General features: G+C 40.9%; 1 protein-coding gene across 18 annotated transcripts in view; it reads left to right on the top strand.

Moving 5' to 3' along the window:
- FHIP1A (FHF complex subunit HOOK interacting protein 1A) overlaps window positions 1-26,423 on the top strand; it is a 223,811-nt gene that overhangs the window by 92,748 nt on the left and 104,640 nt on the right. For 12 of the 18 annotated variants that reach the window (XM_089912372.1, XM_089912383.1, XM_089912382.1 and 9 more), the window contains one exon: window positions 18,898-19,129. The exons of 1 other annotated variant lie outside the window; for it this stretch is intronic. In XM_089912372.1, the coding sequence (XP_089768498.1) occupies window positions 19,025-19,129 (105 nt within the window). In that variant the 5' untranslated portion in view covers window positions 18,898-19,024. Of the gene's footprint in view, window positions 1-18,897; window positions 19,130-20,997; window positions 21,090-21,455 lie in introns of those variants that run through there. 5 more of the 18 variants (XM_089912375.1, XM_089912376.1, XM_089912377.1 and 2 more) reach the window with 3 other exon arrangements.

Genomic DNA, 26,423 nt, shown 5'->3' with positions numbered 1-26,423 from the left:
TGGTCAGAAAAGATGCTTGATATGATTTCAGTTTTAAATTTATTGAGACTTGTTTTATGCCTAGCATGTGATGTATCCTGGAGAGTTTTTCGTGTGCACTTGAAAAGAATGTGTATTCTGCTGCTTTCAGATAGAATAGTTTATATATATATATGTCAATTAATGTGTCATTTAAGGCCAGTGTTTCCTTACTGATTTCCTGTCTGGATGATCTTTCCATTGATGTAAGTGGCGTGTTAAAGTCCCCTACTATTATTGTGTTACTGACAATTTCTCCTTTTATGTCTGTTAATATTTGCCTTATATGTTGAGGTTGGTTGCGTGTATATTTACATTTTTATATCTTCTTCTTGGATTGATCCCTTGAGCATTATGTAGTGTCTTTCTTTGTCTCTTATTACAGTCTTTATGTTAAAGTCTATTTTGTCTGATATAAGTATTGCTACTTGGCTTTCTTTTGATTTCCATTTGTATGGAAAATCTTTTTTCTATCCTCTCGCTTTCAGTCTGTGTGTGTCTTTAGATCTGAAGTGAGTCTCCTGTAGGCAGCATATATAGGGGTCTTGTTTTTTTATCCATTCAGCCACTCTCTTTTGATTGGAGCATTTAGTTCATTTACATTTATGGTAATTTTCAATATGTCTGTTCTTGTTGCCATTTTGTTAATTGTTTTGGTGTTGTTTTGTACATCTTCCTCCACCCCCCCTTTCTTCTTCTTTTGTTCTCTTCTCTTGTGATTTGATGACTGTCTTTAGTGTCATGTTGGATTCCTTTTTGTATTCTGTGTGTATATCTATTAGAGATTTTTGGTTTGTTGTTACCATGTGGTTTTTATATAGAAATCTGTATATATATGTGACTTTTAAATTTTAACTAAATTGAAATCTTAATTTCAAGTGCATTTTAAAAAGCCTGCATTTGTATTCTCCTCCCATCATGATTACTATTTCTGATATCATGTTTTACATCTAATTGTTTTGAGTATCTCTTAACTGCTTATTGTGGATATAGATTATTTTACTACTTTTGTCCCTTAACCTTCCTACTAGCTATGTTTGCCTTTACTGATGAGCTTTTTCATTTGTAATTTTCTTGTTTCTAGTTGTAGCCTTTTCTTTTTCACCTAGAGAAGTTTCTTTAACATTTGTTGTAAAGCTAGTTTGGTGGTGCTGAACTCTTTTAACTTTTGCTTGTCTGTAAAGCTTTTGATTTCTCCCTCAGATCTGAATGAGAGCCTTGCTGGGTAGAGTATTCTTGGTTGTAGATTTTCCACTTTCATCCCTATAAATAGATCGTGCCATCCCTTCTGGCCTGCAGAGTTTCTGTTGAAAAATCAGCTATAACCTTTGTATGTTATTTGTTGCTTTTTGCTTTGCTGCTTTTACTATTCTCCCTTATCATTTTCTTGTTTTAATTACTATGTGTCTTGATGTGTTCCTCTTTGGGTTAATCCCGTATGGGACTCTGTGCTTCCTGGACTTGGCTGATTAATTCCTTTCCATTGTTACAGAAATTTTCAGCTATTATGTCTTCAAATGTGTTCTCAACCCTTTTCTCTCTGTTTTCTCCTTCTGGGACCCCTATAATGTGAATATTATTACACTTGATGTTGTCCCAGAGTTCTCTTAAATTGTCCTCACTTCTTTTCATTCTGTATTCATTTTTCTGTTCAGCAGCAGTGATTTCCAACTGCTCTGTCTTCCAGCTCACTGACTTGTTCCTCTGCATCATTTGGTCTACTGTTGAATCCTTCTAGTGTATTTTTCATTTCAGTTATTGTATTTTTTGTCTCTGTTTGGTTATTCTTTATATTTTCTAACTCTTTATTAAAAACTTCTGACTTCTCACTCTGTGCATCCATTCTTCTCCCGAGTTGTTTGACCATCTTTATGATTATTACTCTGAACTCTTTCTTGGGAAGATTGCCTATTTTGACTTCACTTAGTTCTTCTTCTGGGGTTTTATCTTGTTTCTTCATCTGGAACATATTTCTCTGTCTCCTCATTTTGTCTAAGTTACTTTTTGTATTTTTATGTATGTGGTAGGTTAGTTACATTTCTCGACCTTGGAGAAGTAGCCCTCTGTAGGAGACGCCCTGTGCATCCCAGCAGTGCATGCCCCTCTCATCACCCAAGCTATATGCTCTAAGGGTTCCCCCCATGAGGGCTGCATGGGTCCTTCTCTTGTGGCAGGTTGACTTTGTGGGTGGTCTGGTGGGCTTGCTTGGCCCCTGTCCCAGTTGGTTGCCAGGCCCTGCCTTTTGTGGAGGCTGCTGGCTTCTACTTGGTGAGCTCTGGTTAAGAGGTGGCTGACTACAGAACCCCAGGGGGCCCCAGGGCTAGTGCTGGCTCACTGGTGAGCAGAGTCAGGGTCCAGGCGACTTCAGGGCTGTTTCCTACCCACTGGTGGGTGAAGCCAGGTCCTGGGGTTAGTGCCGGACTACTGGCAGGCAGAGCCAGGTCCTGGTGTTTGGTTACAGGGCCCAGGAATCCCAGAGCTGGTGTCAGGTTGCTGGTGGTGATGGTGTGGTTCCTGACAAAGTTGGGTATAGGGTCTGGGGTGTCGCGAAGCTTGTGTTGGTCTGCAGGTGGGCAGGGCCGGGGCCCAGATGGTCCCGGGTGGGTGTGGCCTGCTGTGGGCTGGCTGGGTCTGCAGGCTGCAGGATTGTGGTTTTCTTGTGTCTGGTGTCTGCCGCCTGGTGGGTGGAATTGGGTCTTGGCCCTCTAGTGTGCAGGGCTGTTTCTAGAGGAGTGTCTAGAGGTGGCTGTGGGCTCAGGGAGTCTTTAGGCAGCCTGTCTGCCAGTGGGTGGGGCTGTGTCTCCACCCACTTAGTTGCTTGGCCTGAGGCCTCCCAGCGTTCGTGCCTGTAGGCTGTTGATTGGGGCCAGGTCTTGGTGCTAATGTGCTATAGAGAGGACATTACAATGGTGCCCACCAAAACCAGTGTCCACGTGGTAGAAGGGGCTCCCAAGAATGGCTGCCACCAGTGTCTGTGTCCCCAGGGTGAGCTGCAGTTGCCCCTTGCCACTCTTGGGAGACTGTCCAAGACCAGTAGGTAGGTCTGGCTCAGCCTCTTATCAAATTACTGCTTTTACCCTGGGTCCCATTGCTTGTGAGATTTTGTGTACTCCCTTTACGAGTGAAATGTCTCTTTCCCTGTCCTTTGGGACTCCCGAAATTAAGCCCTGCTGGCCTTCAAAGCTGAACGCTGTGGGGCTCATATTCCTGGTGCAGGACCCCTGGGCAGGAGAGCTCAACGTGGGGCTTGTAACTCTCACTCCTGTGGGAGAATTTCTGTAATATAATTGTTCTCCAGTTTGTGGGTATTGATTCGATTGCAACTCTGCCCCTCCTACCCATCTCCTTGTGGTTCCTTCTTTATGTCTTTAATTGGAAAAGATCTTTCCTGATAGGTTTCGGTCTTTTTCTGCAAACAGTTGTGATTTTAATGTGATTGTGGAAGGAGGTGAGCTCAGGGCCTTTCTACTCTGCCATCTTGGCTGATCTGCTGCATCCTTTTAAAAATTGTGACATAGTTAGTTCATTACATAGAAGCGCCATATTTATTTAACCAGACCGTTGCTAATGGATGTTTGGGATCTTTCCAATTGTTTACTATCAAAACAATGCTACAAAGGACATCTCTGTAGTTAGAGAGGTGCTAGTGTATAAGAGAATGTGCCTGGGTTAGACCCCAGAATATCTGTGACCAATGTAGTTCACAGGATTGCTGAGAAAATTTAATGAGTTAATGGTGTAATGTCTTCAGAATAGTATCTGGCACAGAGAAGTGCCCAGTAAGTGTCAACTCTTTGCTACTATTCAATATGTCATTTTGTAAGATAAAAGTATATTTATAGGATAAATGCACACAAGTGGTTTTGCTGATCAAATTCAGTTTTGAAGACCGTTGCCGAATTGCCCTTTGCAGATAGGACACCAGTTTATGTTCTCACCTGAGGTGTATGAGATGGACCCATTTTTACTTCTCCTAAGTCACCTCTTAAAATGTGTAAATCTGGACACTGATAGTATATAACTGAGGCCCATGTAGCTGTTACTGAGGAGGGAGAGATTTCAAGATAAAATCTTCTTCCCCCTGAAAGTTTTCAGTGATTCTAGATTTGGCTTCTTATTTTTATCAATATGACATCTTGATGATAAACTGATCATAGCAATAATATATATGTGAGTGGTTAACTACTTTAAACCAGTACGTTTTTACTATGAACTTCTAGAATCTTTTGCATACTCTTCGATGAGAAAATATAGTCTTAAATTCTGGTACAGCAGTGATACCATTTGTTAGATTATTATATTTACATGTGAGGAAGTCTTTCATTATTTTTATGTTCATAAAAAGTAAAGAAATGTGAAATTAGAACTTTGTGGTCTTAGGTTACCACATAAGTGCTAATATTATTCCACCTATAGTTTCAAGATACCTGTATTGGCTATTTCAAGTACCAGTGATTTACTCCACTTCTGTCATGTCTGTAGTGCACAAAAGGCCCCCAAACTCCTTGTGGCCCATTTCATAGACTGGTGAAGAAAGGTGCTTTGTCCTAATTGGCATAGGACCATGTTCTTTGAGCCTGTTGCTGATATTATAATAAATGCTAATCACTTTGTACCTCTGATGCCACACCTTGCAGTGTTTTGAGTTGGAGTGGAAATATCTAACCAGCCATGAAATTTGTAAGGCACTGAAGCCTGCCCTGATTGTTACTCAAAATCATGGTTACTCACAGGCTAGAACAACCCCCAAGCTGCTGAAGTGGAACTTTCTGTATCACCGAAGTCACAAAAGCTCCATGGCTGTCTCTTCAGTAACACCTTCAGAATTTGAACTGCCTATTAGTCTCTGTTTTGGGACTCTTCATGGTTTTACAATGAATGCATCTTTAAAGAGGCTTTTAAACATTTTTGAAGGGAAGAAATTCCTTTACCCTTTTTAGAATTGGCTGAAAACTATAGCCGCCTCTCTCCAGAAAAATATGCCCACAATTTGTGAGATTCATGGGCATATATGGAATTTTATTGTTACTACACTCATTGCACTTAGTATGTCTTAAACCACGCATGGATGAAGGACATTTTCGAAAAGGAGATCTTTTCATGCTGCTATTCCAAAAGAGAATCATCACATCATCTTAATTACAGTGCAGGTTGCATATTTGAAAATTTTCACGTAAAGGCATTTGAAAGGCTGCTGGTAGGGAACTAATTCTGATTAATAGAGCTGCAAAGACACGTATTAGACTAAACAGCATAACTTTCCAAAGGCACCAAGACATGTTGGTCAAAAACTTACATATTTTTTATCCAGGAACATTTCTTGAGAAGAGCTTCATTACTATGAGAGAGTTCTTCTTAGAGAGAGATTCCAAGCATCTACCTCAAATCTCTGCTTTAAAATACTACCCCACAGAATTTATCAGATAAATCTATCTCTGAATTTACCTTAGCTAGGTTTCAGGGTTTTATGGCATATATTGTAACTGAGTTGTCCCTTTTTTTTTTTTTAAACATCTTTATTGGGGTACAATTGCTTTACAATGGTGTGTTAGTTTCTGCTCTATAACAAAGTGAATCAGTTATATATATACATATGTTCCCATATGTCCTCCGTCTTGCGTCTCCCTCCCTCCCACTCTCCCTATCCCACCCCTCCAGGCTGTCACAAAGCACCGAGCTAATATCCCTGTGCCATGCGGCTGCTTCCCACTAGCTATCTACCTTACTACGTTTGTTAGTGTGTGTATGTCCATGACTCTCTCTCGCCCTGTCAAAGCTCACCCTTCCCATTCCCCATATCCTCAAGTCCGTTCTCCAGTAGGTCTGCGTCTCTATTCCCGTCCCACCCCTAGGTTCTTCATGACATCCTTTTTTTTCTTAAATTCCATATATATGTGTTAGCATACGGTATTTGTCTTTTTCTTTCTGACTTACTTCACTCTGTATGACAGACTCTAGGTCTATCCATCTCATTACAAATAACTCAATTTCTTTTCTTTTTAAGGCTGAGTAATATTCCATTGTATATATGTGCCACATCTTCTTTATCCATTCATCCGATGATGAGCACTTAGGTTGTTTCCATCTCCGGGCTATTGTAAATAGAGCTGCAATGAACATTTTGGTACATGACTCTTTTTGAATTTTGGTTTTCTCAGGGTATATGCCCAGTAGTGGGATTGCTGGGTCATATGGTAATTCTATTTGTAGTTTTTTAAGGAACCTCCATACTGTTCTCCATAGTGGCTGAACCAATTCACATTCCCACCAGCAGTGCAAGAGTGTTCCCTTTTCTCCACACCCTCTCCAGCATTTATTGTTTCTATATTTTTTGATGATGGCCATTCTGACTGGTGTGAGATGATATCTCATTGTAGTTTTGATTTGCATTTCTCTAATGATTAATGATGTTGAGCATTCTTTCATGTGTTTGTTGGCATTCTGTATATCTTCTTTGGATAAATGTCTATTTAGGTCTTCTGCCCATTTTTGGATTGGGTTGTTTGTTTTTTTGTTATTGAGCTGCATGAGCTGCTTGTAAATTTTGGAGATTAATCCTTTGTCAGTTGCTTCATTTGCAAATATTTTCTCCCATTCTGAGGGTTGTCTTTTGGTCTTGTTTATGGTTTCCTTTGCTGTGCAAAAGGTTTTAAGTTTCATTAGGTCCCATTTGTTTATTTTTGTTTTTATTTCCATTACTCAAGGAGGTGGGTCAGAAAGGATCTTGCTGTGATTTATGTCATAGAGTGTTCTGCCTATGTTTTCCTCTAAGAGTTTGATAGTTTCTGGCCTTACATTTAGGTCTTTAATCCATTTTGAGTTTATTTTTGTGTACGGTGTTAGGGAGTGATCTAATCTCATACTTTTTACATGTACCTGTCCAGTTTTCCCAGCACCATTTATTGAAGAGGCTGTCCTTTCTCCACTGTACATTCCTGCCTCCTTTATCAAAGATAAGGTGTCCATATGTGCGTGGGTTTATCTCTGGGCTTTCTATCCTGTTCCATTGATCTATCTTTCTGTTTTTGTGCCAGTACCATACTGTCTTGATTACTGTAGCTTTGTAGTATAGTCTGAAGTCAGGGAGCCTGATTCCTCCAGCTCCTTTTTTCGTTCTCAAGATTGCTTTGGCTATTCGGGGTCTTTTGTGTTTCCATACAAATTGCGAAATTTTTTGTTCTAGTTCTGTGAAAAATGCCAGTGGTAGTTTGATAGGGATTGCATTGAATCTGTAGATTGCTTTGGGTAGTAGAGTCATTTTCACAATGTTGATTCTTCCCATCCAAGAACATGGTATATCTCTCCATCTATTTGTATCATCTTTAATTTCTTTCATCAGTGTCTTATAATTTTCTGCATACAGGTCTTTTGTCTCCTTAGGTAGGTTTATTCCTAGATATTTTATTCTTTTTGTTGCAATGGTAAATGGGAGTGTTTTCTTGATTTCACTTTCAGATTTTTCATCATTAGTATATAGGAATGCCAGAAATTTCTGTGCATTAATTTTGTATCCTGCTACTTTACCACATTCATTGATTAGCTCTAGTAGTTTTCTGGTAGCATCTTTAGGATTCTCTATGTATAGTATCATGTCATCTGCAAACAGTGACAGCTTTACTTCTTCTTTTCCAATTTGGATTCCTTTTATTTCCTTTTCTTCTCTGATTGCTGTGGCTAAAACTTCCAAAACTATGTTGAATAAGAGTGGTGAGAGTGGGCAACCTTGTCTTGTTCCTGATCTTAGTGGAAATGCTTTCAGTTTTTCACCATTGAGGATGATGTTTGCTGTGGGCTTGTCATATATGGCCTTTATTATGTTGAGGAAAGTTCCCTCTATGCCTACTTTCTGCAGGGTTTTTATCATAAATGGGTGTTGAATTTTGTCGAAAGCTTTCTCTGCATCTATTGAGGTGATCATATGGTTTTTCTCCTTCAATTTGTTAATATGGTTTATCACATTGATAGATTTGCGTATATTGAAGAATCCTTGCATTCCTGGAATAAACCCCACTTGATCATGGTGTATGATCCTTTTAATGTGCTGTTGGATTCTGTTTGCTAGTATTTTGTTGAGGATTTTTGCATCTATATTCATCAGTGATATTGGCCTGTAGTTTTCTTTCTTTGTGACATCCTTGTCTGGTTTTGGTATCAAGGTGATGGTGGCCTCATAGAAGGAATTTGGGAGTGTTCCTCCCTCTGCTATATTTTGGAAGAGTTTGAGAAGGACAGGTGTTAGCTCTTCTCTAAACGTTTGATAGAATTCACCTGTGAAGCCATCTGGTCCTGGGCTTTTGTTTGTTGGAAGATTTTTAATCACAGTTTCAATTTCAATGCTTGTGATTGGTCTGTTCATATTTTCTATTTCTTCCTGATTCAGTCTTGGCAGGTTGTGCATTTCTAAGAATTTGTCCATTTCTTCCAGATTGTCCATTTTATTGGCATAGAGTTGCTTGTAGTAATCTCTCATGATTTTTTTTATTTCTGCAGTGTCAGTTGTTACTTCTCCTTTTTCATTTCTAATTCTATTGATTTGAGTCTTCTCCCTTTTTTTCTTGATGAGTCTGGCTAGTGGTTTATCTATTTTGTTTATCTTCTCAAAGAACCAGCTTTTAGTTTTATTGATCTTTGCTATTGTTTCCTTCATTTCTTTTTCATTTATTTCTGATCTTTTATGATTTCTTTCCTTCTGCTAGCTTTGGGGGTTTTTTGTTCTTCTTTCTCTAATTGCTTGAGGTGCAAGGTTAGGTTGTTTATTCGAGATGTTTCCTGCTTCTTAAGGTGGGCTTGTATTGCTATAAACTTCCCCCTTAGAACTGCTTTTGCTGCATCCCATAGGTTTTGGGTTGTTGTGTCTCCACTATCATTTGTTTCTAGGTATTTTTTAATTTCCTCTTTGATTTCTTCAGTGATCACTTCATTATTAAGTAGTGTATTGTTTAGCCTCCATGTGTTTGTATTTTTTACAGATCTTTTCCTGTAATTGATATCTAGTCTCATGACGTTGTGGTCAGAAAAGATACTTGATACAATTTCAATTTTCTTAAATTTACCAAGGCTTGATTTGTGACCCAAGATATGATCTATCCTGGAGAATGTTCCATGAGCACTTGAGAAAAATGTGTATTCTGTTGTTTTTGGATGGAGTGTCCTATAAATATCAATTAAGTCCATCTTGTTTAATGTATCATTTAAAGCTTGTGTTTCCTTATTTATTTTCATTTTGGATGATCTGTCCATGGGTGAAAGTGGGGTGTTAAAGTCCCCTACTATGAATGTGTTACTGTCGATCTCCCCTTTTATGGCTGTTAGTATTTGCCTTATGTATTGAGGTGCTCCTATGTTGGGTGCATAAATATTTACAATTGTTATATCTTCTTCTTGGATCAATCCCTTGATCATTATGTAGTGTCCTTGTCTCTTTTAATAGTCCTTATTTTAAAGTCTATTTTGTCTGATATGAGAATTGCTACTCCAGCTTTCTTTTGGTTTCCATTTGCATGGAATATCTTTTTCCATCCCCTTACTTTCAGTCTGCATGTGTCTCTAGGTCTGAAGTGGGTCTCTTGTAGACAGCATATATAAGGGTCTTGTTTTTGTATCCATTCAGCCAATCTGTGTCTTTTGGTGGGAGCATTTAGTCCATTTACATTTAAGGTAATTATCAATATGTATGTTCCTATTCCCATTTTCTAAATTGTTTTGGGTTCATTATTATAGGTCTTTTCCTTCTCTTGTGTTTCTTGCCTAGAGAAGTTCCTTTAGCATTTGTTGTAAAGCTGGTTTGGTGGTGCTGAACTCTCTCAGCTTTTGCTTGTCTGTAAAGTTTTAATTTCTCCATCAAATCTGAATGAGATCCTTGCTGGGTAGAGTAGTCTTGGTTGCAGGTTTTTCTCCTTCATCACTTTCAGTATGTCCTGCCACTCCCTTCTGGCTTGTAGGGTTTCTGCTGAGAGATCAGCTGTTAACCTTATGGGGATTCCCTTGTGTGTTATTTGTTGTTTTTCCCTTGCTGCTTTTAATATGCTTTCTTTGTATTTAATTTTTGACAGTTTGATTAATATGTGTCTTGGCGTATTTCTCCTTGTATTTATCCTGTATGGGACTCTCTGTGCTTCCTGGACTTGATTAACTATTTCCTTTCCCATATTAGGGAAGTTTTCAACTATAATCTCTTCAAATATTTTCTCAGTCCCTTTCTTTTTCTCTTCTTCTTCTGCAACCCCTATAATTCAAATGTTGGTGCGTTTAATGTTGTCCCAGAAGTCTCTGAGACTGTCCTCAGTTCTTTTCATTCCTTTTTCTGCTCTGCAGTAGTTATTTCCACTACTTTATCTTCCAGGTCACTTATCCGTTCTTCTGCCTCAGTTATTCTGCTATTGATCCCATCTAGAGTATTTTTAATTTCATTTATTGCGTTGTTCATCGTTGCTTGTTTCATCTTTATTTCTTCTAGGTCCTTGTTAACTGTTTCTTGCATTTTGTCCATTCTATTTCCAAGATTTTGGATCATCCTTACTATCATTATTCTGAATTCTTTTTCAGGTAGGCTGCCTATTTCCTCTTCATTTGTTAGGTCTGGTGGGTTTTTATCTTGCTCCTTCATCTGCTGTGTGTTTTTCTGTCTTCTCATTTTGCTTATCTTACTGTGTTTGGAGTCTCCTTTTTGCAGGCTGCAGGTTCGTAGTTCCCGTTGTTTTTGATGTCTGTCTCCAGTGGCTAAGGTTGTTTCAGTGGGTTGTGTAGGCTTCCTGGTGGAGGGGACTAGTGCCTGTGTTGTGGTGGATGAGGCTGGATCTTGTCTCTCTAGTGGGCAGGTTCACGTCATGTGGTGTGTTTTGGGGTGTCTGTGGCCTTATTATGATTTTAGGCTGCCTCTCTGCTAATGGGTGGGGTTTTGTTCCTGTTTTGCTGTTTGGCATAGGTTGTCCAGCACTGTGGCTTGCTGGTCGTTGAGTGAAGCTGGGTGCTGGTGTTAAGATGGAGGTCTCTGGGAGATTTCCGCCATTTAATATTATGTGGAGCTGGGAGCTCTCTTGTTGACCAGTGACCTGAAGTTGGCTCTCCTACCTCAGAGGCAGAGCCCTGACTCCTGGCTGGAGCACCAAGAGCCTTTCATCCACACAGCTCAGAATAAAAGGGAGAAAAAGTAGAGAGAATTAGTAGAAGTATGAGGAAAGAAAGAAGGAAAGGAGGAAAGAAAGAAAGGAAGAAAGAAGCAAAGAAGGAAATAAAGGAGAGAGGGAGGGAGGGAGGGAGGAAGGAAGGAAGGAGGGAAAGAAGGAAAAAAGACAGAAAGAAGATACAGTAAAAATAAAATAAAGTATAATATAGTTATTGAATTAAAAAATATTTAGAAAAAAAAAAAAGGGACGGATAGAACCTTAGGACAAATGTTGGAAGCAAACTATACAGAGAAAATCTTACACAGAAGCATACACATACACCCTCACAAAAAGAGGTAAAGGGGGAAAAATCATAAATCTTGCTCTCAGAGACCACCTCCTCAATTTGGGGTGATTCGTTGTCTAAAGGAGGGAAGGAAAGAAAGAACGAAGGTAAAGTATAATAAAGTTATTGCAATTAAAATTAATTATTAAGAAAAAATTTTTTTTAAAAAAACCATGGACGGATAGAGCCCTAGGACAAATGGTGGAAGCAAGACTATACAGACAAGATCTCACACAGAAGCATACACGTACTCATTCACAAAAAGTGGAAAAGGGAAAAAAATCATAGAGCTCGCTCCTAAAGTCCACCTCTTCAATTTGGGATCATTCCTTGTCTATTCAGGTATTCCACAGATGCAGGGTATATCAAGTTGATTGTGGAGCTTTAATCCGCTGCTTCTGAGGCTGTTGGGAGAGATTTCCCTTTCTCTTCTTTGTTCTCACAGCTCACAGGAGCTCAGCTCTGGATTTGGCCTGCCTCTGCGTGTAGGTCGCTGGAGGGCGTCTGTTTTTCGCTCAGACAGGACGGGGTTAAAGGAGCCGCTGATTCGGGGGCTCTGGCTCACTCAGGCCGGGGGTGGGGGGGGGGCAGGGAGGGGCACTGCGTGCGGGGCGGGCCTGCGGCGGCAGAGGCCGGCGTGACGTTGCACCAGCCTGAGGCCCGCCGTGCGTTCTCCCGGGGAAGTTGTCCCTGGATTCCGGGAACCTGGCAGTGGCGGGCTGCACAGGCTCCGCGGAAGAGGGGTGTGGAGAGTGACCTGTGCTCGCACACAGGTCCCTTGGTGGCGGCAGCAGCAGCCTTAGCGTCTCCCGCCCGTCTCTGGGGTTCGCGCTTTTAGCCGCGGCTCGCGCCCGTCTCTGGAGTTTCTTTAAGCAGCGCTCTTAAACCCCTCTCCTCGCGCACCAGGAAACAAAGAGGGAAGAAAAAGTCTCTTGCCTCTTCGGCAGGTGCAGACTTTTCCCCGAACTCCCTCCCGGCTAGTCGTGGTGCACTAACCCCTTCAGGCTATGTTCAAGCCGCCAACCCCAGTCCTCTCCCTGCGCTCCGTCCAAAACCGAAACCCGAGCCTCAGCTCGCAGCCCCGCCCGCGCCGGCGGGTGAGCAGACAAGCCTCTCGGGCTGGTGAGTGCCGGTCGACACCTATCCTCTGTGCGGGAATCTCCCCGCTTTGCCCTCCGCACCCGTCGCTGTGCACTCCTGCGCGGTTCCGAAGCTCCCCCCTCCGCCTCCCGCAGTCTCCGCCCGCGAAGGGGCTTCCTAGTGTGTGGAAACTTTTCCTCCTTCACAGCTCCCTCCCACTGGTGCAGGTGCCGTCCTTATTCTTTTGTCTCTGTTTTTTCTCTTTTTCTTTTGCCCTACCCAGGTACGTGGGGAGTTTCTTGCCTTTTGGGAGGTCTGAGATCTTCTGCCAGCCTTCAGTAGGTGTTCTGTAGGAGTTGTTCCACGTGTAGATGTATTTCTGGTGTATCCGTGGGGAGGAAGGCGATCTCCGTGTCTTACTCTTCCGCCATCTTCAAGCCGTCCTCCTGAGTTGTCCCTTAATAGCTTTCATCAAGATAGTGATGTGACAGGACGGTGCATACTACGAAGGTGATAGTGATTGATTGGGTTGTTGGGGAGACTTTGCCCAAGAGTGGTCCAGTTTTCACGTTTTGACAAATTACTCCATGTGTATAAGAGACTTTCCTGTTCAGGCACCATTCACTTGCTACAATTTTCAAAAGCTATAATTTTTACATTCCAAATCCTTGCCACTAGGGGTTTAGTTTCTTAAGCAGCCTTAAAAATTAAGTCCCATAACACATTTTAGGTATGTTTTGAATTTTAATTTTTCTTCTCCATTTATTCTGTTTACCAGTCACTTGCACGGTACTCGGGTATGACCTAGTCGGCTAGCAGCTTATTTTAGTGAAATTAAGATGTAAAACATGGTGGAATTATTTCATGGCATTAAAAACAGTTTTCTGCAGTCTGGTTACTATTTTGAGGCATGCATTTATCAAAGCCTGAAACCATTTGGAATGCACAGGTTGCAAGAATTTTCTTTGTGTACACCCTCTGTGTTAACTGGTAACCTACAACTTGAGGGAACAAAACAAGATGTACTTTACTGAGATGATGGATAGTGAACAATGAATGAGCCAACAAGTTGAGGGAGTCTTAGGACAAGGTCCAGGAGAGTCGGGGCTATTAGATGCTGGCTTTATTTCCAACAGCCCAGTATTGCCATGTGATACGACAGCAAGAGAGAAAAGGAAACTGGGCCAGAGGATTAGAGAACAGGGAGGATATAGTCTTAATAGGATTTTATTAGGCTCTAAGTAGAGGTTGTCTGAGGTAGTCTGACCCAAAATGAATTCCCCCCACTGCTATTAGTTATAGTTGAGGGCACACGGTTCCCGTCTCTTCAGGTTTTCCCAATATTTGAAGAGTCTTCACCCTTAGATGGAATTTTACTTGATAAGCACATTTATTTACAGTAATAGACTCTTTATGTATTTAATAGCAGCCAATTCAGAGCCTTCCGAAGTGCATTCTAAAACAATGAGTTTTTTTACTGGCAGTTGCTCAGGAAAAAAACAAACCAAACACAAATTATATTTGAGATGGTTGATTTCTGTGCTTTAGGTTCCTTAAGTGAAATATGCATTAATCGTGAAAGAATACAGGTAGAATCCTGTCTACAACTAGAATTCTTTCAAAGATTTTTGTACCATGGCCATTATCCTCCTTTAATGATTATCTGATTACCCCTCCCCAATTAGTATAACAGTTGCAAAAGAGTATGTAAAATGATGACTTTTGAGCTGGGAGAGACCTAAGAAATAATCATTTAGTCCTAAGTACTCCCCGAAGCGAGGTTCCAAACCAAGAGTCTCCTGCTGGTTAGAGCTGGAGCTAGAGTCCTGGGCCCTGTCTCTCAGTCAAAGCTTACGTCCCTGAGTTTTCTGACTTCCATGCTTGGAGAACTGAGCTCAAAACTCTTAGCCCTGGTGCTTTGTTCCCCACTTTAAATCCACCTATCCTCTCTGACTGTCTCCAGAAACCAACCAGAGGAATATCAGGAGGGAAGGAGAAGGAGAGGTAGGAAGGGAGCCTTTCCATCCAGTTCAAGATTTGGTGACTCACTATGAAAAGACTCGGCCGTGCTTCTCTTTTTTCTCTAGGCCTCTCCTAACTGTGCTCTTGACCTCGCCTTTCTCCTCCTCTTGCCCCATCAAAATCCCCCCCCCCTTTTTTTTTCTTCGGTATCTTCAAATTCTCCATGTTCGTCGATTCCTTCTCATTAGACCTACAAATATGATCACCTTTCCCTTAATAAAAATGTTCCCTTGGCTGTGTCTCCCTTAAGGTGGCCATCCACTTCTTTCCCTTCAGGATTTTTTTATAGTCCATTATTAGAGGATATTATATTTAAATATGTAAAAGAATTGAAGGATGGTATGAAATAATATATAATTAAATGCCAAAACGTATACATTATAAGTCCAGCCTGATAGTGAAAGAGAGCTATATTAAAATATAGTCATTGGTAGTTCAGGAAAAAATGTGATTTTGACCCATTTACAGCTCTCCTAGGTATTGTAGTTTTTGAGAGGGTCTGAAATTAGATAAGATGTCTGTCTGGGAGGGAGGTAGAAGGAATTTTTACATTGGAAAGAGGTAGGATCTAGATGACTAGAATCTAGGCTTTTATGATTATATGGTACATTTTATAATTCTGTGATATGGAAGCATATGCTTGTGCTTTTTTCATAGTCAAATAAAAGATACCATACATTTTCAAAAAAGGGCAAATAAAAATATAGGTAATTCTTATGTCAGTTATCTCTGTCTTCGACAATATTTAATAGAATTTTCCTCTCCTTATTGATGGAAAATATTTTTATATATAATATTAATGAGATATATAAATGTGACCACTCAGTAATGTCTTTGGAAATAATATAGTCGGTTCTGTCTTTGAAGTATAGAAACTGTGCTAATATCTCAGCGTATGTTCATACGTACATACATAATACATACATGTACTTTGATAGCTCATCTCTCCCCCGCAAGACCAAAAACCTCAACAACCGTACCACAATACCACATGCAACCACTGTGGGAAGAGTCCTTTGGGTATTTTTTGTTGGTGGTGGTTTGTTTGAAGAAAGGAAAAAAATCACTTGTTAGGGGCTAAACAATTTCTAGAGCTTTCTCTCAGGTATGAAATTCGAGTTGATGTGCATGTGTGTATTTATGGCAAGAACAGGCTGCATGTGTGCCAAGAGCAGTAAGCTTTACCCTAACCATTCCCGACTTCAGATGCCTTAGGCTGAAGAGAGCAGAGGGCAAGAAGCGGTGACATCCAGCGATGCCACGTGCCATAAGCACACGATCTAGCGCCTGCAGCCTCTCCTACCTGCTCACAGCCTTTTGCTTAGTATTGTCCTTCTGTTTTCTTCATTTGGGATTTTTAGCTGTTGTCTGAGAGTTAAGTAAAATGCTTGGAATTGGAAAAAGGAAAGGCTGATAACAGGAAAATGCAGAAATATGTTGAAAACCTTGGTGCTTGAGGAAATGTGTCCTTAAACATCGCTCGTGAATATGGCGCCATCTCTTTCGTTTTCACACTGCCCTGGGGACATGCCAGTGCTTTAGCACTTTAACCTGGGAACGAGAGAGAGAGTGGCTTCTGGGTGCTGAGGTGGTGTTTTCTTTGACAGGGTCTCCTGCAATAGCTTTTCGCTTCCCAAACGTGGCTTGCTGGACTTGCCTCCCCCTCTGCTTTCTCTCCCAGGTTCTCTCGATGTTGTGGTTTCTACATTCATGGCATATTTAGATTTTTCAGGCATCTGCCTCAAGAGTATGATTGGATAAGCATCAACCGAGATGTACTTTTCTCAGAGAAGATACAGATTCCTTAAGGGACTAGGGCTAGGGATTATAGCCAGGAGCAAGGAGAATACAGTTTCTAGAAAGAACACTGGACTAGGAGTCCAGAGACATTTCTGTCTCCGTCAAAACTGACTTGTAAGTTTTTGGCCTCGGCTAAGAAATTTATCCTGCCTGTACTGCGGTCTCACTGCCTGAAAAGACTGCATGTGAAGTCCCTTTGAGAACTAATGTGAAGGGTCTTAGAGAGCATCTGTCTATTTTTGATTTAGAGGCAATTGGCATGATTTATGTTCCCTTCATACCTTCGAAGAAGAATCCGAGAATCCCAGAGCTGGAAGGCATCTCAGAGAGTCTTCTACTTTTTCAACCTCTGGGATAAACCCAACAAACACTTTGATTTTCTTCGTTATTATCATTACACCATCTGAATAAGAGACCTTGACATTTTCAAAGAAATGTAGTGTTTAGGACAACAAGGAAGTTGAATCAGAACTTGTTTTATCTCTTATCACTTAAAACAGGGTTGCACAATGAGATACCATCTAGAAGGGCTAGCCTGCGAACCAAAGTGAGGTCAAGAGAGTGGCGGGAGGATCACAGGCAGTGTGTGTGTGTGTGTGTGTGTGTGTGTGTGTGTGACTGGGAACACATACTCTGCGTGCATGGGCAGACACTCCTGATTTTTAAAACACCAGTTCAGCGCAGTGTAACATGTGTCTCAGTGGCAAAGGGCCATGTTGGTAATGGACAATGTCTTATTGAAAACAACGCATTTGGGCTTCCCTGGTGGCACAGTGGTTAAGAATCCCCCTGCCAATGCAGGGGACATGGGTTCGAGCCCTGGTCCAGAAAGATCCCACATGCCGCAGAGCAACGAAGCCCATGCGCCACAACTACTGAGCCTGTGCTCTAGAGCCCGTGCTCCGCAATGAGAGGAGCCGCCGCAATGAGAAGCCCGTGCACCGCAAAGAAGAGTAGCCCCTGCTTGCCGCAACTAGAGAAAGCCTGTGTGCAGCAACGAAGACCCAACACAGCCATAAATAAATAAATAAATTTATTTTTTAAAAAAAGAAAACAACACATTTGTATTATTAAGAATTATATGTTGGGGAATTCACCAATTTACATAATAAAACATAGTCATGAAAGATACATGTAAACTGTTTCACTTACAATATCTATGCAGTCCTCATTCTAACAGGCTTCCCTCTTTCCACACGCCTTAATCCCCCATCATTCTCCTTAAGAAATGTTTCTTTCCCCAAAATTATTAATTATTACATGTTTTCTTTTCTCATGTACTAAAATTTATTATAAAGATCTTTTAATGTTGATTAGTAAGTCTTCTACGCCAACAGAAGTACTTGTTTTGAATATTCCTTTAACTATTTTCCAGTGTTTAATTCCTCTTCCCACAAAGAACTTGATCAATAAGTCTAACCTGAATCATCACCTGAAGTCCCCTCTCTCACATTTTATTGTTTATAGAAGGAATAGTTGATCAGTGTTCTCCTTGTAATACCCTTCATGTTAGTTACTCAGTTGAAAATATAGCCTCTTTTTTTTTTTTTTAATCTTTTGGTACTACAAGTCTGGAAATTTTATCATGGACTTTGTTTTCCAGTGCTCTGGTAATTATAATGTAATTACTTTTCTCTGAACTCTCTCTAGTCTGTACACTAAACAAATAACGTTTTGAACTGTTCCCAGTCCTTTCTTGGGCTGATGAATCTAAGAGAATAATACCAGTATCTTAGTGCTTTTGTCAGAGAGTTAGCACCACACAACTGGATCACATTGCCTGTATACTCTGTGACCTCAGTATCTTTTTTTCTCCCCACTGGCCCTGTTGGGTCAGGCTTTCTTCATATTTTGTCCACATAACTCATTTTTCATCGATAAGTGCGCCGCTGCCTTGTCCTCACACCAAGTAAGCACTGTCTTGTTTTTGATGGATCATTTCTGTATGATTTGTCAAGGTTACTTGGAATTCTCTTATTTTTCAGGAAAGCTGGAAACCTTAACTTAGGTTGTAGCCACGAAATGACTGAGAATGTTTTCAATTCCATTATGACAGTCATTGATTAAAATAATTGGTATTATTGGACCCAGGAGTCTGGGTGCCGTGTTATAACTCCCCTAAGTTACATCAAGCCATTTATTTCAATCACTATTGACTAACGATTTTCCTGTTTCTGGGTGTTTCTACATACCACTAACATTGCTATCATAGTTTATTGCTTCTGGAAACTAGATTTGAGTGATATAGAATAATAATCTAGGGGGTTGTGGTTGGTGATAGTGGAGAGAATAAATCCAATAATTGTTTAATTTATTCATGTAGCTTTGGTAGCATCATTATTTTATATAGTAGCAAAGTGAGAGAAAACAGAAGAAAGGCTTTAGGTTGAGTATAAATGTCTATTTTGTTGATATTTTGCTCAGTGTTAGACTTTGAGAATGTCTGTGTTTTGATTTTAACTTAAATCAGTGTCCTATTTAATATATGAATGTAATGGGATGCATTTTTTGTTATTGTCATTACAGGTTTCGAAGGTGACAATGAAATGTGAAGAAGTTACATTTCTACTGTGATACTTGAAAGTTAGTGACTGCTTACCAAATTTTCATGAAAATTAAATATGACTTAGAAGCATTTGGTTTTTGAAGGCTTATGATGTCATCGGTTGCGACAGAAGGCAAACTCCGGCAGGCTGTGAGCTTGCAGGGAGTTGACCCAGAAACATGCATGATTGTATTTAAAAACCACTGGGCGCAGGTAATGTATGAGTTCCACCTTCTCTGCTGGTTAGGTAGCCCTAGAGGCCTCTATTGCACTGAACCAGGGTTCCCAACCTGTGTGACAGGTGGGCTTCCAGAAAACATAGGGAGGAAACCCTTTCAGGTAGGAAGAAAAGCAAATTTCTCTGCTTGCATTCCTAGAATAGGTAGTTGGTTAAAACCTTGGTTTTCACGAAAGCAATTAGGGGACATGCATGTTCCTCAGATATTTTTATAAGAGTAGCAGTTGGCCTTCAAGTGACTTGTCCTTCACTTTGCAATACACTTGACCATGAGTACATCCTCTTTCTTTCCCTCCTCCTTGCTGATTTCCATTCAGTCCTTAAACGCTACCAATACTAAAATACATATTTATTAAATATTTGCCAAGTGTTGTGCCAAATACATCAAATACCTTACATTTAATCTTCTCCGCAAACCAGTAAGGCAGTTGGTTTTAGGTTCCTCATTTTACAGATGAGGGAATGGAAAACTATAGAGGTTAAATAGCTTGCTTGAGATTATACGACTAGTGAGTTTCCAATCAAGTACTGAGACCTTGGTCCCATGACTCCAAGACCAGCGTATTTGACCTCTGTGCTCTAGCATTTTTCAGGCTGGTGGTCCCTATTCATTTAAAGAAAGAAGGTGCCTGGAAGTATCTGAATTCATTACAAAGCTGATTATAAAAGTTTTTTTGATTATTCATTTTGACTTCTCTGTGACTCTTCTCTGATCTGCTTGTATGGATAATTAAGTGTTGAATGGTCAGGAAACTTACCAGCTCGCCCCTTTCCTCAGGGAGTTTACAAGTAGTAAAATAAATAAAATTGGCATTCTTTACTACTTGTACAGCATTACACTCCCCAGGTGAGCTGGTAAGTGGCTATTTATGTGACAGTTTTTTAATGACTACCCAGTTCCTTCCTGTGGCCGGAAACAGCCCATGGGTTAAAGCACTGAGCCTGTAAATCACAGCAATTATAAGGGGACACAGTTTAGATCAAAAACAAAATCAGTTCTGCTTCTGGGTCATTTACACTTTGTGGCTTCTTGTCAGTATCCAGTGTAAAGCTTCCAAGATTTTCTTATGCATTTCCCCTTCTCTGACTTTTTACTGTTATAGTCTTCATGGGTTTGCTCTGGATATTAAGGGCACATCTGCTTTAGCAATGGGAAGAAAGTAATTCAGGAATTTTCCAGATAATTAGAGTAATTACCTTTGGCATTGTACTTTAGTGCTGACGCATACCACCCTCTGTTTAATGCAGAAAAATATTGAGTTGAGGGTAAGGATTACTTTGTCAGAGGGATTGGGGTTTAGTTTATTAAACACTTCCTTTCATCAAGGGGGTACACTCTTGGTCTCATTATCGTTTCAGCCATTTCTTTAACTTTGGCCAAGTTTCTTACCCCTTTAGTCTTAATTTTTCCTTTTAAATAAATCTGGAAAATGCCCTCAGTCTCTCTCTAGTTCCAAAGGCTCTTGAGGGCCTTACTGTTACCTTTATGAATAAAAATACTGGTTGAAGAAATTCATGTCGATGTCAATGTGATTACAGTCGTCCCTTGGTATCTGTGAGTGATGGGTTCCAGGACACCAGCAGATACCAGAATCTGTGGATGCTCAAGTCCCTTATATAAAATGATATTTCCATATAACCTACGCACATCTGCACATCCTCCAAATCATCTCTAGATTACTTATAATATCTAATACAGGGTAAATACTAGGTGAATAGTGTAAATATGATGTAAGTGCTATGTAAATAGTTGCCAGTGTGCAGCAAATTCAAGTTGTGCCCTTTGGAACTTTTTGAAATTTTTTTCCAAATATTTTCGATCCATGATTGGTTGAATCTGCAGGTGCAGAACCCGCGGATACGCAGGACCGACTGTATTGTTAAATGGAGATTTACTGAGCCCAAACTTCAACTACCTCACTGTGGGCGTCACAGGTGGGACATAGAAATGTATAAGCCTTCCTTTGGGCTTTTAAGGAATGTATAAGCTAGTTTGGATGACAACGGGAGATACATTATTATAAAATGAATAATATTGATCACAGGAATTAAGTCAAGGGAAGGGACTGTTACAGATGGAAATGGCCTGTGAAATCCAGGAAGTGAGATTTTGTTAGCTTGACTGTGGGAAGAGAAGGATTTGATGACAGAAAGGAAAAGAACATTTTAGAGAAGGGGTATTAGGAACAAATGCTCAGCTTTGCCTTTTTTGGATGGTTAGAAATAAAAAAGGTGAGGAAGTCAGGGCAAGGCAGAGCTGTGGGGCTAAGTTTGAGGTAAGGAGTGAGACTTTCAGCTGATAGAAATAAGGGCTACTTATTGCTCTTGGCGTTTCATGCATTAGCGCTTTTGGAGTTTCATGCATTAGCGCTTTGCTGTGAGTTGTTCAGGCTGGGGGCGGATGAAGAGCAGTTGCAGAGGACTGGGAAATGAGCTGCAATCTGACACAAACTTCTGTGACTAGTGTGACGTAGCCCCCGGGTTCCCCTGAGGCAACCCAAGAAAACTGTAAGGCTGGTAGGAAATGTGTAGACAGAACTGGGCGACAACATTCTATTTACCAAAATGTTCCATTAGCTGGCAAGTACCATGCTTTTTCAGATGTGAAGTTAGGGAAAATGAAGGCAACAAAAGTCAGTGGTGTCCAGAGTGCTTCTGTTTGTTAGGACACTTCAGTACAAATTCAGCATAATTAACGTATATTCGGCAGGTTCTGTTCTACTGTTCACTAGGAGCTTCTACTTCAGACCTTGAGTGGTGGTCAAGGATACCTGCTTACCCACCTACACTTTGCAGTCTGTCAGGGACAGCTGGTTATACAGCCATCCATCATCCGAGGCACCATCTGAGGCAGTCTGAGATTCAGGGGGGGTCGCCAGGGGAGAGACCTTGAGTGACCCAGTGGTGCACTTGAGTTTCCAAACCGGTCCCTGGGTCCAGTGCTCTCATGTTATCCTCAGAATAGTTCTGTAGTGGACATCCAGGAATAGTTAACATTGGAGAATCCAGGCTCTAGGAAGTAGCCTCTGGCCTGTACGTCCTCTTGTCTTCTGAGGTGCCATCTTGTGCTGTAGTAGACAGAGCAACGAACCTAAAACCCAGATTCTGTCTGGGGCATTCCTGTAGTTGGACATTTCAGTGGCATCTGGCCACCTACAGGCCAGGATGGCAGATAGGGCTCTTTATGTCGTGGCCTCTTTCACTCCTTGTCTCTCATTTAGTCTCCAGAAATGCAAAATTACTTGGAGTTCCTAGCCACCCCCTCTCCTGGCAGCGCACCTCGTGCTGTTTCATGCCTCTCTGCCTTAGGCACTTCCTCTTCTTTCTGCCTAGAACATCCCTCCGCCTGGTTAATGCAACTTTAGAAGAACTAGGAGACTTGGAAAACATATACTGATATTAAAACATTTGCTATAAATTGCTACCAGTAAGAACCTTAGACTTGCATTTAATGATCAGTGATCTTCAGAGGAAGGGGTCGGGGAGAGAAAGAGAATGTTTAATTTTTTTTTTTTTTTTTTTTTTTTTGCGGTACGCGGGCCTCTCACTGTTGTGGCCTCTCCCGTTGCGGAGCACAGGCTCCAGACGCGCAGGCTCAGCGGCCATGGCTCATGGGCCCAGCCGCTCCGCGGCATGTGGGATCTTCCCGGACCGGGGCACGAACCCATGTCCCCTGCATCGGCAGGCGGACTCTCAACCACTGCGCCACCAGGGAAGCCCCAAGAATGTTTAATTTTTATAGTAGTCTATAAGAACGGTTTATAGTCTAGTAGACTGTTGTTTCTATCTCTTGCCTTTGCTTCTTCTGAATGGAAGAGAGAGCAAGAAGTATTGGTCCATCAGATAACAAACTGCCCAAGTATATCGCCATGTGAACTAACCCGCCACCACACACACACTAGGTATTCTTTTGTTGTTGTTGCATTTTGTTTGTTTGTTTGTTTTAGCTGTGTTGGGTCTTCATTGCTGCGCATGGGCTTTCACTGCTGCGTTGTGGTGAGCAGGGGCTACTCTTCATTGCGGTGTGCAGGCTTCTCATTGCAGTGGCTTCTCTTGTTGTGGAGCACGGGCTCTAGGCGCACGGGCTCTAGTAGCTGCAGCACACGGGCTCGGTAGTTGTGACACACGGGCTCTAGAGCGCAGGCTCAGTTGTGGCGCATAGGCTTAGTTGCTCCGCGGCATGTGGGATCCTCCTGGACCAGGGACCAAACCCGTGTCCCCTGAATTGGCAGGTGGATTCTTAACCACTGCGCCACCAGGGAAGTCCCACACTAGGTATCCTTAATGGCACATTTTTACTTCGTGAAACTTCACGGCCCTTGCTCTATTCATTCTCTATCCTCTCCTTTCACATACCGAATCAGTATTAGTTATGTACTAAATGGTGTCTGCTCTTAAAGCCAGGAGAACAGAGGTGAGAAAAAATCAATTGGAAATGCACATTTCTGTGTGCTTGTTAATGGCGCAAAGCTTCTCCTTACCCCCCTCAGCCTCCAAATACAAGCTATTATACAATTTTTTGAGCTAAGAACATTTCAGAGTTCAGATAGAGTAATGGTGATGGATAAAGAAAAGCTAGTGGATTTAGTAGCCTTTTTCTTCTTGGAAGGGGACGGGGATGAGAAAAAACTGAATCATCTGGATTAAGTAAGTCAAATGTCCTCCTACAATAATAAAAAATATGTCCTATGTATGGTAACCTGTATAGAGCTCCAAGTAGCCTGACTCCATTAAAAAAGCAAAGGGCACTTATACATGGCTTTGAGATCTGCATTCCAGCCTGTTCCCTGTGACACTCATTCCCTCACTCTCTTCATCTTCACTCTTTTGGTCTGTGCCTTGTCATAGACTAAATGACAGAGAGAAATTACATGAAGTCTTTGAGAGATGAAAAGTTAGAAAATATTACAGAACTCTGATTAACCTTCTCAGTATCTTAGTAAAGTGATGTTTGTTAACATTTAAAAAATGTGTGTCTCTCTTCTCAGCTTTTCAAGTAGCTCTAAACTTCACAGTAGAAAGTAAAGCAGAACAAAAGCTATGCTTCTTTAGAGGGCCAGGGCATGGAGTTGTGCCTCTATTAGACTCTAAAGTGGTTGAATATGTTGAGAAGTCAGAAGCTCTCCCACTGTATGCTCGGTGATAAGTCTGTTTTCACTGTGGTTGGAATTACAGGGTTCTCTGAAATATTATTACATATATCATTACTCTTCAGTCCCTCCCCTGATACTGAAATTAAAAAAAAAATTTATATATACCTAACTTAAAGGTTAGGTTACTATGTTATTTTATTGATTGATACTCCTACCATGTTTCTTTGTTAGAGTAATTACTAGACTACTTTGGTCCCAAGGAAGTATGGCATGTATAGTTTCTGCTTTATCAGGTTTAATTCCAGATGTAGACACATCTCTGTAGTTCAGGATTGGAGCTGACATTAACCAAGTTCTGCAAGTACACATATATTATTAGGCTGTTATCTTAATATGATAAGAAATGACTCCGTAAAGGTCTCCCATGGGAATAGGTGTGTAAGAAATAACCCTAAATCGAAAGACACAGCTGCTAAGTAATAAACAGGAACTGGATGGAAATGTACTTTTGTTGTAGTTAATTTGGTACATTAAGTGGAATTTGGCTTGATCACTAAATCCTGTCCTTCTTCTGTGTGATGGAAAATGTTGCTTAGGAACTTGGTTTTTTTCCACAGTGCCACTTTAAATTAGCATTCCAAAGGATTTGGAAGTATGGGTTGTACTCACGTGACTTCCTTGAAGTAACTAGGCTCTAACCAAAGTAGTATAAATAGTCATCTACTAATATATGCATGTGTATAAGAAATAGAATGATAGTCAGATGGAGTCAAAGCTCCATCAGAGAAACACTTGTGTTTATCATGAAGAATAATAATTTTTTAGCTTGAGGTGTGATTATGTGATTTATGTATATCTTTCATTCTGAAAGCATTTGAACTTCCTATTTAGAATTTGTGAATATTTGAAATTCAGGCCCATTATCACTGAGTGGTGGGGGGCCATCATTGGAGCTAAGGATGGCAGTAGCTGATATTCCTTAATGAAAGAAATATGCTATTTGTTCATCTTATTGATCTCCAATGATCTTCATATTTATAGGTCAAATGACTTTGAAGTTAGGTTAAAATTTAGCTGTATTGGTCAGATGATAATTTGTATACCATTGTTTCACACTATTGATTTTTTGTGTATTTTTTTCTTTTTCTTTATTTTTTGTGTATTTTTTTCTTTTTAGAGTCACAATATGTGATCTAGGCTCATGATCCATATATATATATATATATATATACACACACCAGCTTATATATGTTAAAGTTTGTAGATCAACAAATGCCTAGCTGTGATTGGTAAACCATTTACAGTGCTGTATCTGATCTCAGCTGGCTTACATACTTAATGAGCGACTTAATGAGCGTGGGGTTTATCAGGGGTTGATCAGTTTGTTAAATGCTGTTTAGCCTGACGAAGGAAATTGTTTAGTAAAGGAAATATTTGCAAACTGTATTTTCCTACTTGTATCTCTCCAGCCACCATAATTGTGTTTTTTCCCCTTAACTGAATCCCTGAGCCTGAGAGTATATAGCTGAGAAGCAGCCAGAGCTGGGGAATCGGAGGGAAGGTTGAGAGTATAAGATAGAGGGTAATCAGAGGAGTGGGCCAGGCCTGGGGAAGCAGCATGAGATCATGGATCCATAGTAGATCCCAGCAAGCAGAAATCAGGGGCCCAGGAATATTGGACTTCGGTGGGAGTGATGTGAGAAGAGGACCCAAGGGAAAAAATAAGGAAAAATAGAGGTCACATCAGGAATCAGCTTACAGAAACTGAAAGAACTATGACACCACCTGGGCAGCTAACTTGGGACATCATAACAGAGGATCTTTGGCACTTCAATGCCAGTTGTGCTCTAGCCAAGAAGTTTCCTAGGCATTCCCTGTCAAGATGGGAACCAGGCCCAGGGTGTGGGCCCGGAGAGCCCACTTGTAAAAGCAGGTCATGGGTGTGCCTGCCTGGAAGGGAGAGGGAGGTGGCCTGGGAGGGTCCTGACACCTAAGGAGGGAGGTTAAGGACAAGTGGCAACACAGGCATAATCAGCACTTTGCTGAGCGTTGTGTTTTCCATGACTCACAGGCCCTGGTGGTAACACACCCATCTTCTAGGCAGGAAAACCTCCAGGCCTGGGACGGGAGTGAGTAAAGGGCTGTGTTCCAAATGATCAACAGACCTTCTATCTTG

Source organism: Delphinapterus leucas, chromosome 5 (genome assembly GCF_059928025.1).
Source record: "Delphinapterus leucas isolate spDelLeu-1000000601 "Yukka" chromosome 5, BTC_Dleu_Yukka2, whole genome shotgun sequence".
Classification (NCBI taxonomy): Eukaryota; Metazoa; Chordata; class Mammalia; order Artiodactyla; family Monodontidae; genus Delphinapterus; species Delphinapterus leucas.
This window is presented reverse-complemented; position numbering and strand designations above follow the sequence as displayed.